Genomic DNA, 21,655 nt, shown 5'->3' with positions numbered 1-21,655 from the left:
TTTGATTTAGAGTATGGCTGCAACTAACAATTATTTCCATATTCAATAAATCTGATGATTATTTTCTTGGATTAATCAAGTACTTGTTTGGTCCAGAATATGTCAGAAAATGTTGAGAAATGCTGATCTGTGTTTACCAAACCGGGATATGATGATGTTCTCGAATGTCCACAAACCAACATTGTTCACTTTTAATGAGTTACGCTAAGAAACCAAAAAATATTCACATTTGAAAAGCCTAAAAACCAGGAGGCTTGTTTTGAATATTGAAAAAAAATAAAAAATAATACAAAACACTCATCAAAACAGTTGAAAACAGAACAGAGGAGTTGTATGGAACTGGTCTGCCACTTGGATAAATGATGGATTCATCTGATCATAGTTTTTGAACATACACCGCGTAGACTCGTCAAACGAACTCATGCTGTGAATTTGCGTCAGTTCGTCAGGTAACTAAGCACCTATTCCATAACCAGCTGTCAAACACACTGGTGTCAACTCCTATGTGCTTTGATTTGTTATCCATTTTCTGCTAAAACATACTTTACAAAATTGACACCATGCTCTATTAAAGACCTTAAACTAGCGATGAACTCCTCTGGGAAATGTCTACTAATGTAAATCAAGTGAGATTTTGAGAAATTAGTTCTTTGTGTAACCAGTGGAGTCGCCCCCTGTTGGCCGTCAGTCTCTTCTGTCCTACTTCCCAGGCTTCACATTTGAAAACAAAAGACAACATCCATTTTTATACACGGTCAGTGTTTTTGACCATATCTGGCTATAAGAGGCTAGAAAATAGTGGTTCCCATGAGCCCAAAACAAACTATTCACAGTAATGATATTTCAGAGTGGCGTGAGTAAACATATGGCATTCTTGCTTTTAAACAAAATCCATGGATTGGTTGCAGTGGTTTGTTCTGTCCTCATGTTGCAGTGATGATACACAGTACACGTTGCACAATATTCCCCAGTGTTTCTTTCCAATCTTTTGCAATCAGCATCTTGAGTGCTGCCTCATGACTGCACATTCTGGTGGCTGCTTCACATCAACATCCAATTATTTGTAGAGGTACCAGCCGCCTCCATGGGGAGGGCCTGTTTCTGGGTTTACAAGAATGAGAGGTCACTCGAAGCTTGTTTCTCTGAAAAGTGAAGGCAGCAGCCTGCCTAATTCAGACACCAGTGCACCCCAGTGTATCCAGTGGTTTTCTTTGAAATGATGTCTTGGGGTTTAGGTTTGGACGCCTCTTCACAGGCTCATTGGCTCGTTGTATCCCGATATAATGACAGAGCTGTGCCCTCCTCACTAAAGTGCTGATAGCAGGGAACACACCTCACAGGAAAACAATTAAGTAACAAACATTTAATCTCTAAGTCGTCTGTTTTTCCCCCTTGGATACATTAAAAGCTTCTTCAGTGCTGTGCTTACTACTATTACTCCCAGAAGAAATGTCAGTGAACACTGAGAATTAATCAAAACAAGACAAAACATTGTATCATGATATGCTATCACGTTATAGCCAGACTTTGTACCACAGATGTTCATTCTGACAGAAGAATTGTTATTTAACTTAGAACTAAGTCAAATCAAATGATTTTAGTCTTCCTTATTTTTGGTTTCTTATCATTATCAATCTAAAATTGAAACTAATATTTTCATACGTATACATGTTCACACTTTTATGAGCAAACCGTTAACTGTCTAATGGGAAGTTGATTGAGAAAAAAGGCAACAGAATGGATAATTAAAATCATGCAACGTGAACCACATGCTAAAACCACTAACTAAACTCCAAGGAGTGCAACCAACTCTGAAATGTGTTAATCCAGTGGAAAGTTTAAAACCCACACTGTTATTAGTCACTGTTATTAACCTTTTCCATCATGGAAATGCTACAGTAGCTATAACAAATCTGCAAATTGGTGAATTCTGATGATTTAGATACAAATATCCAGGCTTTGGTTGAACAATGTTGCCATTCATCTATTTTTATTTTTTCTTCCACTGTCCATGGAGATACCACTCCAGCCTTCAGAACAGAAACAATTAAATGTTGCATTCCACCTCATTTCATGATCGATTGTCTCGAGCTGCTTGTTAGAAGATGTAACACATATGCACAGTAAGTTTATTAAGCCGTTTGGGTATGAGCGTCTCAGATTCTCCGATGGCAAAAAGGCTAAGTGATCTTTCTGCACCATTCCATCGATAGTCTCGGTAAACACTGATATTTGATATATTTGAAGCTATAACATCTTTGTAGGTTTAACATCTATGTTTGCTGCGTGTACACAGCATGTACAACCATCTGTAGTTATTGGTTCTCTGGGGTCTATTCATCTGACAATAATTACTTTTGTGGAAGGACACTAAACTTTAGGACAGCCTTATAAAGGATGCTGTGACAGAATGGTTGATAATAATTACATTAAAGTGGGGTTTTTTTTGTGGGTTTTTTACAGTTTGCACATGAGTGCACATTTCTGAAATTATGAGTTGAGTTGTTCCTTAAACAGCAATTATTTTAATATTTGTTTATTTTAAGTGTTGGTCCAGCAAATTAGTTGTGCACTCATGATTCATGACTGGATCGCCTCCAGCTGATTCCCCTTTTGTTTGTATATGAGTTAAGCAAAGTTTATCTTCTATAATGAAGTATAAACAATTTGAATAGTGCTGTGGATACATCTGCGCAACCTCATACATTATTGAGCTGCTGAGATTTGGACTGGCAGCTCAAGAAGGATCCTGAAGATGCCCGAAACACTCAGTCCCTACTTGGCCTGTTGCCATTTCACCATTTCATTAAACTCAGGAAAGATTTGTTGGTTTTGAAAGCTACAAGGAGAGATGACGTGGTGGATTTCTTAACGAAGGAATTCTCTCGTTGTGCCACTTGACTGGGCAGCAGCAACAACACCGCCAGTTGTCCTACACTGACTTTGTCCTACACAGGGACACATTGTGCCTGTCAAATGGGGTTATTGCGGAAGTCAGTGGTGAAATGGAATATATTGATTCGCTTCTGTCACATAGATTAGTCACTCATGTGTATTCAAGGCAGGCTAACAGACAGGGAGTGGACCGAAATACCTTCAGGCTCATTCTGTGTCGTGCACTGTACCACAGAACTCTAACAATTGTGAAGGAGCATCACACACATAGCCCATTTACTACAAATCACATTTGGTGCTCAGCATTAGTCCTTTCGTATCCCAGGTGTCATGTATGTATGAAACAACACAAGCTGCCTGTGTATTATATGGTTAAATACCACAAGAGTCTCACTATTAAGTCAGTGAATAACACTATATTTACTTCAGTGTGCGGTAAGTTTGTTTGGATAAACAATAATAATGAGAGATTTTGATAAGAATTGTTGAATAAACTCTGCCCACGCCAAAGTCCATAGAGAAAATCAGTGATTTCAGCCCATGGGGACACAGGAGGTGCCGGTCTACTGCTGCCTCGCGTGGTCCGTTTGCGTCACTGCAGTTCATCTGAACAAAGCATGTCAAACACCGAAGTCACAAAACAACACATTTGAACTTAATGATGGATCGACGACGCCTGTTTGCTGTGATGTAAAATCTGAGGTTTTCTCAATGGACTTTGGTGTGGGAGACGTAGTGGTTTATAAACTGTGAGATAAAGACGGGAATGTATTCTTAAGATATGTAAATATTTTCTCTTTTTTTCCACCCCGTTGTGTTACACTGGTTCTCAGCAGCAGGGGGCGCTCACAATTTGTCCGTTCCTCATACAAGCACACTTGAAAGAAACTGCGATTCAGCAGTCGCTGGTGGATTATCCGACGGATATTTAATATGTCTCGCGTGTGCTTTCTTCAAACTCACCTCACTACTGCCTTGATGCTCCACCTCGACTTTCAGGAAAGACTCTGAATTATGTCTCTACTGCATGGTCATAGCGCAGTTCCTCACTACAAGACAACAAACAGCAGCAACAACAAACTCATGCAACACATGACCGAGTGAGAGTTATGTGAGGTTCACAGCGTACTGAGCTGTGAGCTGTGAAGACGAGCCGCTAACAAGGATGGATTTTTGAAGATATTTCTATCAATACAAGCATTGATAAAATATTATTATTATTATATTGATTTGATTAAATTAAATTAAATTAAATTAAATTAAATTAAATTAAATTAAATTAAATTAAATTAAATTAAATTAAATATTTACTTTGAGACATTTCAGTGTGAACAAGCTGCTACCACTAGAAAACCACTAAACCACTAAAGTAATTTCTGGTATTTGCACTTTATTTCCTCTCATGAGTTTATAGTGCAAGTGTCTTACTGTACTTGTACAAACTTGTGTCTGGTAAGACACGTAATCCCTCACAGTTCATGTAATGTCTGCGCCTTTGTGTAAGTCAGTGTGTGTAATGTGGTGCCGTGTAGACTTCTGCACAATAACACAAGTGGGAATTACAGACATGATGTTCAACCCCCCTCTTCTGCTCTCTGTTTCCCATGTGCAGACTGAGTGCCGAGGCTGACCAGTGCTGAAGAAGCAGGAAAGCTGAGTTTTTTTGGAGAGTGCATCAGAGACGGCGCGTGTGTGTGTGTGGGGGTGTACGTGTGTCAGTGTGTGGGTGTGCGTGCGTGTGTGTGTGTGTGAGAGTATCTCTCAGGATGAAGAAAAGCAGGAGCACACAGGGGGTTACACTGGCTGATGTAAGTATTGATTTTTCCAAACATCCTTCTGTGGAACCCTGTAGATTTCCTTTCATACAGTCCATTAAATGTCCACTCGTGATTTCTGTCTTTGTAATTCTTCGACTTGTCTCATACTTTCACAGCCTAATTCTGCAGTTCACAGTTTCTCTATAATGGCGTATTTCCACCGGCTCTACTCGCCTCGCCTCGCCACGGTTTAAGTCGCGTTTCCACTAGCATAGTATCTGGTACCAGCTACTATTTTTAGTACCTGCTCCGGCAAGGTTCCAAAAGCGTGCTGAATAGGTACTATGCGATGATTGGTCAGACTGATTGTCAGAGTGACGTCACAGGAAGAGACGTCCCACACACAAATCAAGCCGAACTGTGGATCAGTTAAAACTTCTTACCAATCCTAAAAACGTGGGTTAATCTCCAACAATTACGAGGAGTCTGGTGTAAAATCACTAGTCACAGAGCACAAGTCCCATTTTGTCTTTTCCGTCGTTGCCCCCAATAATAAAGATACAACGGGACGCGACACTGAGGCAGCAAGGTGCAGTCAGTGTGTCGGTGTGTGGTGGCTGGTGACTCATAAACAGATCAGTGTACTGTTCGCAGAACACACTGCTGAGAGAGAGAAAAAGATGAGTTTCATGGAACAGAGCCAGGCTTGAAGGATGGTGAGAGATGAGAGTTGAGATGATGGAGCAAGAGACTGGAGGACTGTTGTGGAGGTTTAAGAGAAAGTGGGATTGCAGAACGAAGAGAAAAGGTGTCAAAAGACGGCTCACACGCGGACACAGTCAGGCCACAGACTGAATGGAAACATGGATGAAGGACAGAGATCTGACAGAGAGGCCCATCTGTTCCTCCTCTACGCCACCAACGTTTATGACTGGGCAGGCAGGACACATCATTTACGCTGACGTCAAACACAAGATCACAAGGCCAAGCTACATCCTGGACAAGCTTTCCGACCTCTGTTTCCCAGTGTCATTCAGTTTCATGAATGACAAGTGATTTTGGTGATAGCAAAGCCAGTCAAAGTCTCATTTTGGAATGAAAAGGCTTATGTACAGGCACAGTCAACTCTTTTTTGTTAAATACAATTTCAAATATTTATGAAAATGTATTTCTATTCACACACGTTAGATGACGGTTCACTTGACGCCACCTTCCTTTGATCTATATGCGGGTTACCATGGCAACCAGGGTAGTAACTTGAATGTACTTTGTTAAAAGAACACAGATCGGCGTATGCAGTGTCAACTTTGACACTGTTTGGATAAGAAATGACTCGTCTGTCTGTCTGTGATCCGCATATCTGTTCGCTAGACAGGCTTCAAAACATGCCAGGTGACTTAAAGGGCACGGGTGTTTGCAGTGTTAACTCTGACACTGTTGAATACAGTATATAGGATTGTATGGCTCTCTGTTCCTCGCACAATTCACCGGACGGGCTTCAATCCCGGCAGGTGAATTAGTAAAGACTTTGACGTTGGTTAGATAAGAAGTGAAATGTTCTCCCTGTGTGTGCATGTGTCCAAAAACAGATTTATTGAACACTCTAAATTCCCATAGGTATGAGTGAGTTAGTGTCTGGCGACCTGTCAGGGTTGGGCCCTGCCTCTCGCTACCTGGAATTGGCACCAGCGGCCCCATGACCCTCATGTGGATAAAATGAACGTATGTTTATTTATGTCGTTGTATTTCCCTCATTAAAAATGTATCAGAGTTATTTGGGAAGCACGTCCGATGATGCAGTCAGAGCATCTCTTCTACTCCTCCTTTCCATCATCTTCAAAAAAGCTTTTTGGAAGTTTTCCAGAGAACATGGGAGCTCTTTAATCTCTAGCAGCCAAGACGGACCTTTCATCTTCATCACGGAAACACTCACTCGTCCTCTGTTTTGACAGTGGAGCTACACTACCCCTCCACTGATGCCTTTCATCACACTTAACTGTCCTTTTATGACCATGTCACCCAGCACATATGATGAGTCCCAGGCCTGTAAATTTACCGATATTTTGAATTCTAAAATAAAGAACATCGTTATCCTACTTGTGGGTTATATGTAGACAAACACGCTTTTGGACATTTGGACCACGAAGAAAGGATCGATGAAGAGCTACAGTTGTGTTATCACCGGATTTAATGTTCACCCGTCTCTCCGTGAGAGGGAGAGAGTGTCTTTAAACAGACAGAGACAGTAAATCAGACAAATTGCTTTTCTTGGAAGGAGCAGAGGAGTCAGCAGTGTTGCGTTGACTAACCGTCGGAGAGGACGGCAGACTTCCTATCCTATTTCTCAGTCTCTGTTCACTCCGTCCTCGCCGTCTCATTCAGAGACCTTCTTAGAGTTCCTTCTTTTAACCGCGTAGGCTCTCATTTATTTACGTTTCCTCTTTGCTGTTTGATTGGCATCTCTGCTGTCGGTCTTTGACACAGGAGATGTGATGTTGTTGATTGTCTTCTCTCCCTCTGCCTGTCATCATTATCGTCATTAGCATCAGCATCTTGTCAGTGGGTGTCTAATCACTCGATTAAAACTTGGATCTGTAATTTGGAAAAAAAAATAAAAAAATGCAGCTGATACTTTTTTTTCCCCAGCAAATTAATAAAAAGTTCCACATTTTAATATCAGTTAGTCACTCTCCCAGTTTCTTGCATCACACAGGTTTATAAGAGACACATACTTTCCACTTCCCCCCACAGCGGCCTTTTAGGAATTCCTCAATTTGCCCCCATAAACCTCCCCTGTTCATTTGAGACCTGTCGGCATGTTTCATTAACACTTGCACGTGGTGAACATAAAGTGGAGGTTGATGCATGTTGAATGGGTTTCCTCAGTGCTCTGCCTTGTTTACTACCAGTCATTACGGAGGCGCAGCCAGAGCTCCGAACTGGAACCTTCACACTCCGGCAGACGCATTAAACATTCAGTTTATGTTCCGCACAGGTTTATGAAAATGTCTGCTGGCAGCTCAGGTGTCGCGGGGCCGTTTGCCGAAGAATAAAATGCAAAATGTGGTATTAATATTCTGTATGGCAATATGTTAAATCATAGGAAATATACAGGGCAACGTTCAGTGTGGTCTCGTCTTTGACCTATAGTCACACTGAAACTGTTTTCGTTTAAAGTAAGTGCACAGTGTAATGGTGCTCGATAGAAAGAACGCACTTAATCTGATTATTTTTGTGGCCATTTCGGCTTTGATCATTTAATGGCAGTTAATATACGGATCAAAGGAACAAGTGTTCTCCCAGAATTTGATCACATTTTGAGTTGTACGATGGGGGTAATTTTTTATATAGGGGTGCTTATTATGGCACAGCAGCAACACCAGCTCTCAGGAAAAGGACCCATGTCCTTATTTCACCTTGTTGCTACTGCTACGATTTCACACCTGAAGCTGCCAGGGACACAAAAGTTGTCAGTTTACGCTTTAAAAAAGCATGTTTGTGTGCCATAGACCTTACCGCTTTTTTGTATTCAAGGGGGAAGAACTGCTATGAAAAGGTCTAACCCAATTAGTCGTTGTCATTTTCCCCCACAGGAGAATAAGGAGGCTCCCGTGGAACTGTTTGCCACAGCCAACACTCTTGGAGTAGAGGCGTACCGAGTCCACAGGCGCTTTTCTGGCAATCTGCAGCTGCCCCCGTTGTCATGGCGACAAGCAGAAAAGGAGAGGGACAGGGGCAGGCCACTCTCACCCGAAGAGAATCCAGTGACCCGGACCAGACCCACAAGTCTGCCCATCGCCACCCTGCCCCGCATCGACATCACACAGGCTGATCCAGACAGGTGAGACGCCCCCCCCCCCCCCCCCCCAAAAAAAAAAAAACACAAACAAAACAAAAGAATTGATCATGTTCACTTTTCTTTCTTTGTAGTTTAGAGCAGAACTTTCAGAATTACATTTTCTGGGGCTGTAGGTCATGGCTCAAGGACGAAATATTTAGTTGCGATGTCCAGATTCAGGACTGTATCGACACTGTAGGAAACGGAGCAGTTTATTTCAGTTCACTGTTTTTGAATCGACCTTTGAATTGACCTTTGTAAAGAAAAGTCAGTCCTGTGCCCTGGAGAGAACAATATGTCAGTCTGTATTGAGAAAGACAATTTGCCTCATGAATCCCTTTTCTTTGAACCATTATGACTCACCTCACTTACACATGATTATGGGCACTCTTCAGAGACCTAGTCCACCGACTGTCATCTGTTGCTTTTATCTTCATATTATCACTCGTGCTCTGTTCTCCTGCTCTTTAAAAGCCTTTTAAGTCTTGCATGTATCTGGATCAAAGGACAGGAGCGGGGGCTACTGAACGCAGGACACTGTGATGACATGACAGTGAGGAGGACAGGGAGCTCGCATCAAACAAGGCTCTTGCGGTGTTAGGTGATAGAAAGTCTCTCATCATATTTCACGAAGATGCTTTCGCAAGCAGACCATGAACAAGCAACTCTGCCGACGCAGGAGCTTATATGGTAACAGTTTCTTTGTATGCATGAGACGGAGCAAAAGGCAGTAAAAGAAATGTATCTCAAATAACTCTCTTTACTGTTTCTCTCTATTTGTCAGCTCACTTTATTTATTGTGCCCGTTAAGAGAAAAGTGCATAGACATTTAGGATTTATTGACTCACTCCCATAGACCTTTTAGCAGAATTTTAACTGGAATTCTTTTGCTCAAGCTTCTCATTATGACGTTAAAACCGAATACACAATGTGACGGTGGACTCATACGTGTGTTGTGTTGATGCTCGGTGCTGGAGAACAGTGTCTGTCATGCCTCCACCGCGCACATGTGAGTCAGCCAAAATGGCAACCGAAGAACTCCATCTGCTTTATATTGATCCCCCCCCCCCCAAAAAAGATGACTCATTTTACCGCAAAAACTGTGTGATTCACCCACTTGGTATGTTCCACACAGGGGTTATTATCATTATACATTTACAATATAAATGACGTTTTCAGGAGAAGTACATGGGTCTTTACTGGGGCAAGTTGTCTGTGGTCTCTTTAAAAACTCTTGATAGAACCTTGATAAAAACTGACCGTAGCAAAAGCACCAGTTTCCAGCATTTTCATACATATGTGTGTATATACGTATGTATACGTATATATACATATATATATATATATATATATATACTATATTACCAGCTATACTAGGTCAGATAAAAGATCTCATCATTTAAATGCTATGACTTTGTTTTATTCCTTATATGTTTCACAAAATTTTAAAACTGACTGAATTACAAAACTGAAAATCAAAAACAAACACATTTATTTACTGCCCACCTGCAGTACCGTCTTGGCCCACTAAGGGGCCGTGGTCCACACTTCTCTATCTTAACTCATGTCCAGTCAAGGTCATACTGTATATAGTCGTCTCAGAGGGCTGTGCTCAGTTCGTTAACCCACCGTATAATGAAGAAAGAAGATATAAGAAATTGCGAGAAAACCTTCTGAGAATCCACAGGGTTGAACAGACGGATGCTGTCGATGAACATGCATCATACGTGCTGTATTTCAAGAGACTGGACGAAGGCACATGCACGTTACAGTGGAACTTTTCTTTATCTGTTGAAAGGTGCAGGAGGTGATGGCCCAAAAGCACAAAATGAGCAGAGGCAGAATTGTGCTTAAGACGCCACAGAAGACATCCTGATTATTAATTCATTTTCTAGTTTCTTTGCGACGGTGTTTTGTTTCGTCTTTAATATTTATTTGAATATCAGGCTTTTTTTGGTTATGAAGGCAGTGTCTTCCTCTGTTTTTACTCCGATAATGGAAAGCTCTGCTTGTTCTCAGTATGCTGAATGTAATCCAGTCCTTCTCTCTGTTTTGCTTCCAGCCTTGTGTCAGATAGCTGTAATGTAAATTCAATCCTCTGATGTGGACGTATAATTTATAAACTCTGACAAAGGGTTACATTAACTTTTGAAATAACACATAATAAAAAAATGTTATCTGTGAGCATGACACATAGACTAGAGTAATACCCTTTAAGGTATCCAAAGGCCCCCACCCTTTGTCTGCTCTGAGGTTGTGAGGTTATTAAAATAATATTTGTGCTTAATAAATTTAGAAAATCCCAATCACACACTCTATTGGATAATCAGAACTCAGTATCACCCAAATTAAAGCAAGCTTTAAATTTATTAAGCTGTTTTATTAGCAACACCTGTCTGAGAAACGTAAGTACCAAAGATTCACCGGTATCAAAAGAAAATATAAGGCAATATCTCAAGAGTTACCTTGGTTTTGATTTTTATTGCAGCACAGGACACTTTTTATCCATATGCACGGTTTATTTTTGCATATACATTTATGCAATATTATTTATTTATAAAGCATATATAAAAACAAGAGCAGTAGGGGCCTGGTTATTGTTGGATAAAATCAAGGGGGCCTTCAAGGGAAAGAAGTTTGGGAACCACTGCCATTGTCCACATATATATAAAAAAAAGAATTGAATGGAAGTCTATGGGAAACTGAGCCTGCCACTCACTTGATAAAAGAAAAAAATGGTCTCAATTGCTGGGTGAATATGTCAATTTAGTCGATAGACGATAAAGTACGGCACATATGAGTGGACACCGGTGTGATTGACAGCTGGTGTTGTCCAATAGGAGCCTGGTTACAGGTGACATCTGTGAAGTTAAGGTTACAAAACCTGAAAATGGCACTGACTACCTCTTAAAATGGGAGCTCAGATTATGGCTGACAAAATCTGAAGTCTCTCTAATCAAAAGGAGACTTATTTATTAATGTGGTCGCATGTAGATATGACGTGACCTGAGAACCAGAGTCCAGGTGAAAGGGGGCTCTGCACAGTCCGAACACGGATGAGTTTTGAAATGTCCACAATAGATTTTCATTGGAATAAACACACATTTTTTTAGATTTTTCTACCTGAACGTCCTCTTTTGTTACTGTAAACTCAAGGGTATACGCTTTCCTGTGGGATCAGAGGAGGCGGGTTGAATGAGGAGTGCTCTGACTAATCTTCTGCTGAGGGAAAAAGGGACAGGCAGTCAGATAAACGGGGTGACTGCAAGACACTTCCATGTGCTCTATCCCACATCGGCCTGTTAGCGTCTGCCAAGCCCACTGGTCCTCAGCATGTGGCTTCTGACTGGGCGCAGCGTTTGTTTGTCTATGAATGAGCGAGCCATGACAGCACTGGGTTTTGTTGCTCAATTACGAGGAAGGAGGTGGACGGGACAGCAGAATGTTACGGAGAACCCCTAGGTGCAGAGCTGGGCACTTTGATTTCAGCGAGGAAGTAGTTAGAAGAGCCCACCTCTCGGCTCCCAGGTGACTATTATATAATCTGATTATCTTTTCCAAAAGAGTTCAAATTTAATCTGTTGTACCAGACTAATGCCGTGTGAATTTATCCAGATTGAAAGATATTATGTGTCATTACCATAAATGTGTTTTTTTAAGAGATTAAGAGATTCGATTGCGACATGTAAAGGAAGTCAGTGTTAATGTTGTGTGAAGTTGAGATTTGGATGACGCAGAGCACAGCGTGGATGACGACATGTACACAGTTTGTAGAATTTCCACTAATCTGAGCGTCTCTGTGGCGGAGGTGGGAAACAAAGTGCGTCTCAGATGGATATGTGCCTCATTAATCCCACATGTAGCAGACATTGCAGATGCAGGGGTTGAATTTGGGGCAAAGAGAGTTTTGGGAATTCCATTACACAATAGATTAAAGAGGAATTGGTTGAGTGGATTTGACAACGTTACCAGGACGTCACTAAGATATTTAACTGATTAAAAATGTAATGATTGATCTAAGATGTTTTATTTGAACGTTCTATGCAATCAGTGAATTCTGCACACCATTTATTCTTTGACCTTTCACCTCTACACTCTGATCCATCTGGCTACATGACAGCTTGTCCTTTCCTGCTTCACCCACTCCATCCACGGTGACACACAGATTATAGCTGCCTGACCTGAGCATCTGTGGTGGTTTCGTTTGAGATGTTGTCATCGTGTTTACTTGTTTGTGGATCAAACCTTAACGGGCTTTTTCCTGCATGTTCTTATTTTAGTTTCATATTTTAATTTCATATAAATGACGGATGGCTGAAGCTGTCATGAGCAGAGCAGAGACACGGCAGACTGAAAAGCACTTTTCTGCTAAAGCCTCAAGCCAAACAAAATACTTGTTTTCTAATCTGAAGGGCTGGATTTAGCACATAATATCGTTATCAGATAATTGCAGTCTTTTTTAGATTTGATATTGCACTTAATCATAATGCAATTTCGATTATTTATGCAGTCCTGAAAGCCAACCCTCGCCCACTCACCAGTCATTATTCAGTAACTATATCTCTGCTAATAAGTGTTTGTTGTATTCTGTCCAAATTTTACTCAGAGCAAAACTTAATCATTAAAATAATTATCTAACATTTCAAAATCAATATCTTGAAACTTTATTTTTTTTTTTTTACATTTTTTTTTTATTTCATATTAACAGTATGTTTGCTTCTTGGATATGGATGAATGGATTCATATTCACTGTAAGGTTTAACATCCTTCTCTGTCATGTCTCTGGATGTGTTGCACATGTCAGTGTAATGGTGATGTTTCAAATGGTAAAATCATTTTGTTTGAATTCATAAACTATTACAAATGTGTTCCTGCAAAGTCATAACAAAAGCAACAATAAGTGGACTCGTCTTCCCACTGCACTTCTGATTCTTCTGGTTTGTCTCTCCCCCAGCTTCGAAGTGGACAATGGTCCACAATTGCTGTGCTGTAGTCCGTCAGACCCACAGGCTTCACCGGGTTCAGGTCTGGCCCTACACCCCCATACTCAGCGCAGAGAGTCCTTCCTTTACCGCTCTGACAGCGACTACGATCTGTCACCGAAGTCCCTGTCACGCAACTCATCTATTGTTGGAGAACTGTGAGTTATTTACCACACGGCTCTGTAGATGGTACGTTTGTTTGTGTGTAACCGTCAGTCTTTGCTTTCATCACACTCCACCTCAGGCACGGAGAGGACTTGATTGTGACTCCCTTTGCTCAGGTAAACAAAGACATTTGAAGTATTGTTTTGTGAAGTTCTATCAATTCTTTTCTGACCCCTGGTGGCCAGTAGTGGGCAGCGCACAGGCTGTTTATCAGTGGTGTGTTTTGAGTAGATGAGTATGAGTAGATTTTGGAGGCTGACCCTCCTAAACAATCACCATGGAAACAACTGCATCTCAGGGGCAGTGTTACGGAGACTGCGTGTTCTAATATTAATTGTATTTGCATCAGGTTTAGGCTGGGTTTGGAAAAGCAGAAAGCGTGTTGTGTTCCAGTTCCAGCCACTATTACAAAATAAAAGACTTTATTCGCTTCACACAGACTTCGACTCTCAAAAACACTTAATAACATCCATTATAAAGCAGATCTTTCGATTGAGACAACAAATATAATCTGAAATGTGCAATTTTTTTAAATATATATTGAAAATATAATGTTCTTTCTTTGTAATGGACACTGTTTTAGATTCACATTTAACATTCTACTGAACACAGCAGCTTGGGTTTATTTATTTGCGTTAACTTAGGTGGAAGCAACAAGAACCATTGAACCAAGAACACAGCTTGTTTGTAATTGTAAAATATCCTGTAAATCTTTTTGCAATAATCCCCTGCATTACCATGCAGTAAGAATGGATCGTTAGTAATATTATACAAAGTATTAGATAAAATATTAAAAAAAATATTACAAAGTTATAGATTCCTTATCATTTCCATCTTTGCATTGTCTTTTCTTTATTTTGTTGTAGGTTCTAGCAAGCCTTCGGACCGTAAGGAACAACTTCACCACCTTGACAAATGTGCAATGTGCATCTCATAAGTGAGTCATATCACGTGTATCACAACTATAGCATGTATGTATTATGTTTGTGAATTATGAGGTACTACACCGGGAGCATTATTTATGGAAATAAAATATGATATTGATGGTCCGTGAGCGACCCCTAGTGGTCCCCGAGGTGAAAAGCAAGTAACGTATCACGGTTTAAAATGTAAGATGTCAGTGTTTCTCAAACTGTGTTGTTTTCAATATCAAATCAACTAGTTCATTTTAGGAGGTTGTAATTTGTGAACTGTTGAAGTTGGCATGTTGTTTTGGGGCTATTTTGAGTTAGGTGGTCCGTGAGTGTTTTTTTTTTTTATGGGTTAAGTGGTCCTTGGTCTGAAGAAGTTCAAGAAACACTGGTGTAGTGGTTAGCACTCTTACCTTTGCAGCTAGAAGACCCTGGTTCGAACCCCCGGTTGGAACAAGGTTCTTTCTGCATGGCTTCCTATATATAGGGCTTGTTGGACACTCTAAAGTGTGAGAGTGAATGGTTGTTTGTCTCTATATGTGACCCTACGATGGACTGGCCAACTGTCCAGGGTGTATCGCTCTATGTCAGCTAAGATTGGCACAGCACCCCTGTGACCCTCCTGTGGTAGAAAAGGGATGGATGATATTGGAAATCTACATTCAGAATGTACAACGCAAGATGCTTATATTCCTCACTTGGGGGCGCCAGTTCATCAAAAACCTTTCCAGTACTAGACCGAATCTTTCTCTTTAAAGTACAGACAGAATCCTCTAGGGAGGGGTGTGTTTTAAAAATTGTAAATGTGTTCTGCAGCAGAAGCACAATGGCATTTTAGTTGAAAACAACCTTTGTGTCACTTTGTCTGTGTGACACTTCCCTCTGGTCATGGTCACTACTGCAGATGCACTTGCCTCAGGTCTGCTGGATGAGGGCCACTGAGCCAAAAGTAAATTAGGAAAAGATTAAGACTGCAACCATTGATTGTTTATTTGAAATTTGAGGAAGGTATTTTGAGGTTTGGGTTTGTTTTTTTCTTTTATTCGCAATTGTATGACCGTCTGTGCACCAAAACAACAAAGCGATTCATCAAGTTGAAACTGAAAAATGTATTTATCATGAAAGTCACTGTTACCTGCAGCCCTGAGACAAAAAGCTGTGAGGAAGAGAATTGATGTTGTCAATAGATCTAGATTTAGTTCTTTCTATCTGTTTATTATTGTTGCAGCAGTGACTGTTGCTAAAACTAAATCACATTGTAAAAAGAGATTTTATTATTATACAGCCATCTGCTACACATTAACATCTCAGTTTCAATAACAATAGTTTTAATAGTTTGTTTTTCTTTGACTGCAGGAGGTCTCCTGCTGCATATCAGCCCTCTGTCACCAAAGTCTGTCTATCAGGTGAGTGTACTCTAAAGTCTCTTAGTACTGTACTCTGCACGACAAGATAATTACACCCTCACCAGAGGCAGAGATTCTGGGAAACTGCTCAACTGTTATGCGCATGTGTGCTTTCTCTGCACGTAGGCAGCTCCTTTTCTATTATGGTTGCTAAGAGGTCAAAGGCCAAGATAAAAGATAGTGATCGACCCAACTATAAATACACCACTGACAGTATTCTTCCATTGTGTTAATCCCAGTACGTGCAGCTTTTACGCACTAAACGAGATATCCGAGATAAAAATCTAAAGAACTTTTTTCTCACACTCACAGCGGCATACAGAGAGTTACTCGAGCAGCACTTGTGCTGCAAATGAAAGAGTGTGGTTTTGCACTCATCATGCACATTTAATGTATGAAAAGTTGTGCAAATATTTGTTCCAGAGAAACCTTTTGCAGATCCGTCATTTCCTATGAAAATGTCGATGTAAATTATCTAGATGTTAACTTGATGGCTCGTTAGTTACACATGCAAATATGAACTCTAATCTAATTTAATGATGCGGGAAACACTTATAAGATTCAATGGTCTGGACTGAGATCAGGTAAAAGGAGGGATTGGATAAATGAAAGAAGGGAAGGAGGGAGGTGGTGATATTAGTTCCTGCCGCTCTGGTTCTTCAAGCCTGATTTACGTCAGCACAGCCTGCACATGGTTGCACTCCACTTCCTATCAGCAGGGGAGTGTCCCGCAGCAGGAAAAAATACAAGTCAAGTGTGAGTCTCTTATTGTCTTTCCTCCTCCTCCTCCACAGTTCTCACAAACCTTGACCTGAACCAAATGATCACTGATGAGTGAAACCATGCCACAAGTACAGTCACTCATGACGTTTGTGGAAGATAAATTGAGGAAAAGAAACGCAGCAGCTTCTGTCTTAATTATCTGGAAATTTCGGTGAAACTTGAGACAGCGTTTAAACTGTGTCCCATCACAAAGCGCCGCCGCCATCCCAGACATACGTACAAAGAACATAAGAGTACACCTGCCACTATATAATGGTGAGCTTCACATTGTTCATATGACAATTAACAGTATCACACACGCACAGATGCCGTCATATCCTCGTTTGTGCTTCTTTCTGTCTCATTTTCGTCAGGAAAGGGGAGACCAGATTTTTCCTGTTTTGCATCTCTGTTTTGCAGTGAGGCACTTTTATTCCCACTGGTGGAAACGCTACAGTACCTGCGTCTGTCTGGGCATGAGCTCAACATAGCTGGCAAGGAGGGATCTCTGTGAATCTTTAAAAAAAAAGAAAGAAAAAAACACATTTGAAGAAGAGAAGTGAAAGAGACTGAAACACGTCTGAAATGATCAAGAGAGGTGGTCAGCGTTCAAGAAAGAGTAAAAGATTTACCAACTCCCCGCAGGGAGTAAGAAAGGAAAATAAGAATACGTGCCAAAGGTCGGAGACAGACGTCACAGTTTCTGAACCTTTAATAAGAAGTGATGTGGGAGAAGCAGGAAAAAAATCCTGGATGAAATAAACACAAAAAAGCCAGTAGCATGACTGCAGTTACTGGGTGGAAAGTGCACAAGAAGCAGAACGTGTCGGGGGAATACTGAAACAATCAGCTCAGCAAATGCGTCAATTCAGACTGTTTACACTGTTAAACATCTTACTCCAGTAACGTGAGGGGATTGCAGATTTCCTCATGTGAGTTTGCAGTTTACGCTTCGCAAACACTCTTGGCCCATCACACGCAGTCCTGTGAGTCAGGCAGTTAACAAAGGACGCACTCTTCCCTGAGTGATTCAGATTATAGGCTTTGCAAGACATTGCGCTTGATTAATTTGAAGAAAATACTTGATTATCACGTCCTTAACCTTCAAGGGCTGGTAAATAATCTGTGACGGTTATCGGCAGCATTAGCTGAATATTGTCAGATGGCAGGGTCGCCAGGGTATGTGGTTAGTCATTTGACCCAGAGAGGATGTGAAACCTGATCACCTTCTGACCATTAATGTTTCCTTTGACTGGTCTTGAGGAATTAATGTTTACATGACACCCACAAATGAATGTTTAAGGCAGCACTGATGCCGAGTTGAGCTGTTGGGTCATAGGACATAGGAAACTGCCTCATTTGCTCTATAATTTATAAAAATCCAAAAGAAAATGTATGTGCCACCTCTAAAGATTATGTTGTTTGCTTTTTTTTTGATTGAGATTCAAAGGTGGTGATTTTTGTTAAACTAAGTGTGGACGGGAAGCGGGAACAAAAATATATTTGTTTTTCAAAATAAAACAAACTTTAAGATCATTATGGAGGATGAAGTTCGACGTTTGGAATAAGTTTGGTGTGATAAGCAGGCAAATTTGTGAATCTCGGGGGCTTCAAAATGGGAGTTCATATTCTTATGGGTGACATTATGACTGCTTGCCACTTGTTCATACATGATAAGTACACAATGACAATGAAAATGCATGGGTTCATAACACTTGAGTTCACCTGGTGAAACAAAGACGTATCAACCGTGTAAATTGAAGTGTAAATGACGAGTGAATCAATTTATTATAATTTCAATAAACGCATTCAGTATTGTGTGCAACCATGTTATACAGTAAGGTAGCTACATATCGTTTTGCCTCTCGTTGCAATGTGTTCCTGTTGACGTGCGTCCTTGTCAGTTGTCATTGTTTGGCTCATCTTCATTTTGAAAAAGCACCACTGTGGTGGAGTTTCATGACAAAGACGCTGTGTGTTTTTATCAGTTCAAAACATGTAGATCTTCTTCGTCATGAACTTATTGTCACCTTTTATGGTAAAAAAAAAAAAAGAAGCAATCTGCCTTTCTTCATGAGCCCATCCCCATACACACAGCCTCAGCATTGGGAATTAACAGACATGTGACTTTGTGCGTAATATGCTCAAGGTGTGGAGCGCGACACAATAAGCATTACTCATCCAGCTATGGTTTCATTTTGTGAACATGCCCTGAAAGAGCAGTAATGCAGAATAACCTAATTCAAAGGAAGTTTTCCTGACAGCACAGGGAGGAAGTAAACCATGTGCTAGTTACTGGTAATCTGCAATTTGATGGCAAATAGTCCTCCTTCCTAATTAGGTCAAACTGTAGACTAATTACAACTTCACAGTGGTAATTATGTACGTGTGTGTGTGTGTGTGTGTGTGTGTGTGTGTGTGTGTGTATATACACGCAAAGTGGTTTGCATTGCAAACAAAATTGCATATTTTTGTGAATTAAAAAATGATAAATACACATGCATTTTCTAATGTTATTATCAAGTTATCACATGGTTATTACTGTAGAAACGAGAAGGGATATATTACAGTGCTAGTATCAGCTGAGTGGTTAAACAACAAAGTGTGAAGTTAAATAAAGTTTTTGGATAAATTCAATGCAATAGACTTTCATATATATCATTGCCTAATGAAGTTTAATCCCTCACATTAACAGCGCAGAGGAAACAAATGGATGCATACATAGTCAGATAGCTGGCCACATACAGATGGCCAGAACAAAATTGGCTTGTCGTTTTCAGTCTCAGCAGTCCGCTCCGCTCCAGTCTAACAGCAGTTACCCTGCTCCACGGCAGGAATCCATGTCAGGTTTTCCAGGCCTGCAGCCAGAGGTGAGACTCTGCAGGGCTGGAAGCGTGCAGCCTGGTTAAGTATTTGAATTATGTCATTGACGTCAGCACAGTCATAAATCTCGATGCGGCCCATCCCTCAGGCTGGCCCATGCCAGCACAGCTCCATGGTGCATTGTGTAGAAGCTGTCATACAGGCCACAATAAGGTGTGTGTCAGAATGTGTGTGTTTAACTGTTTTGTTTTGACAGGTGAGGAGATAAAGCCACAGTTATAAACTATGAAGAGCCATTATCAACACTGAAGGCTGTTTTGGATAAAAGACAAAGAGTGATAGTGTAGTTTCGGGGGTTGGACGTGCTGTAAATGTGCACCACCTCACAAACTCCTGCTGTTAACATCTTTAAAAAGTGACACCGCGTTATAGTGCCTCATATTTTCACCTTTTTTTTTATTGTGGTATCAAAATAATACATCCTGTTACTGTAACTTGTTCATTGCAAGAAGGAAACCAGAAGGAAGTAGCGATGTTTTTTTTTTCACTCTGACACATTTTTATTCATCTTCTGCTGAGGATTTTCCGGATAACATGAGGTGTGTCATCCTTGTGCATGGGGCTCTTACAGTTTTCGTACCTAGTGCCCTTTTTCTGTAAAAGGAAAAGGAAAAGCCTTGGAACTCTGATCATTTGAAATCACCTGCAAACCTCACAATTTTTAAGAGAGCTACCAAACCCTGGTTGATTCAGCAACAAACCTGCATGCATGCAATGCATTATTAGTGCCTGCTGCTGCAAAGCTGACTAAAATGCATTGCAGCGCAAGCATCTCTTGTTATTCTACACGTGTAAAATGTCGTATGTCGTCCAAAACGTCAACAATATGTCAGTTTAGTATGTTGTCAAAGAATTTGACAAAAATGTCATAGTATAGTATGTCGTCCAAAATCAGTCAAAAAAGTCATAGTATAGTATGTCGTCCAAAATATGACCAAAAAGTCATAGTATAGTATGTCTTCCAAAATGTGTCAAAAAAGTCATAGGTTAGTATGTCGTCCAAAATATGTCAAAAAAGTCACAGGTTAGTATGTTGTCCAAAATGTGTCCAAAAGTCATAGGTTAGTATGTCGTCCAAAATCAGTCAAAAATAGTCAAAGGTTAGTATTTCGTCCAATATGTGACAAAGAAGTCATAGGTTTGTTTAACCATGATGATCAGCCGAGTGGCCTAATGGGTAAGGCACTGGGCTGCTAAACAAAGGATTGTGGGTTTGAGTTCCATCTTGTGCGTAGATATTTTAAGGTGCATTTTTTACAAAATGTGTCATCCAAACTGTGACAAAAGGGTCATAGCTTAGTATGTCGTCCAAAATCACTCAAAAAAGTCATAGTTTAGTATGTCGTCCAAAATGTGTCCAAAAAGTCATAGGTTAGTATGTCGTCCAAAATGTGTCAAAAAAGTCATAGGTTAGTATGTCGTCCAAAATGTGACCAAAAAGTCATAGGTTAGTATGTCGTCCAAAATCACTCAAAAAAGTCATAGTTTAGTATGTCGTCCAAAATGTGTCAAAAAAATCATAGTTTAGTATGTCATCCAAAATCAGTCAAAAAAGTCATAGTATAGTATGTCGTCCAAAATGACTCAAAAAAGTCATAGTTTAGTATGTCGTCCAAAATGTGTCAAAAAAGTCATAGGTTAGTATGTCGTCCAAAATGTGTCAAAAAAGTCATAGCGTAGTATGTCGTCCAAAATGTGACCAAAAAGTCATAGGTTAGTATGTCGTCCAAAATCACTCAAAAAAGTCATGGTATAGTATGTCGTCCAAAATGTGTCAAAAAAGTCATAGTATAGTATGTCGTCCAAAATCAGTCAAAAAAGTCAAAGGTTAGTATGTCGTCCAAAATGTGACCAAAAAGTCATAGTATAGTATGTCGTCCAAAATGTGACCAAAAAGTCATAGGTTAGTATGTCGTCCAAAATCACTCAAAAAAGTCATAGTATAGTATGTCGTCCAAAATGTGACCAAAAAGTCATAGGTTAGTATGTCGTCCAAAATCAGTCAAAAAAGTCATAGGTTAGTATGTCGTCCAAAATGTGACCAAAAAGTCATAGG

The 21,655-nt window shown here is 40.3% G+C and overlaps 1 protein-coding gene across 2 annotated transcripts in view; it reads left to right on the top strand.

The window, feature by feature from the left end:
* Nucleotides 1–21,655, top strand: part of LOC131461161 (cAMP-specific 3',5'-cyclic phosphodiesterase 4B-like) — a 57,486-nt gene that overhangs the window by 5,974 nt on the left and 29,857 nt on the right. Inside the window, exons 2-7 of one of the 2 annotated variants that reach the window (XM_058632209.1) lie at nt 4,508–4,703; nt 8,246–8,493; nt 13,445–13,630; nt 13,717–13,753; nt 14,504–14,574; nt 15,905–15,954. In XM_058632209.1, coding sequence (XP_058488192.1) covers nt 4,662–4,703; nt 8,246–8,493; nt 13,445–13,630; nt 13,717–13,753; nt 14,504–14,574; nt 15,905–15,954 — 634 coding nt within the window. In that variant the 5' untranslated portion in view covers nt 4,508–4,661. Of the gene's footprint in view, nt 1–4,507; nt 4,704–8,245; nt 8,494–8,996; nt 9,181–13,444; nt 13,631–13,716; nt 13,754–14,503; nt 14,575–15,904; nt 15,955–21,655 lie in introns of those variants that run through there. The other variant, XM_058632216.1, reaches the window with a different exon arrangement.

The sequence above is a fragment of the Solea solea genome, chromosome 1 (genome assembly GCF_958295425.1).
Source record: "Solea solea chromosome 1, fSolSol10.1, whole genome shotgun sequence".
NCBI lineage: Eukaryota > Metazoa > Chordata > Actinopteri > Pleuronectiformes > Soleidae > Solea > Solea solea.
The sequence above is the reverse complement of the archived record's forward strand: the minus strand, read 5'-3'. Positions and strand labels throughout refer to the sequence as shown.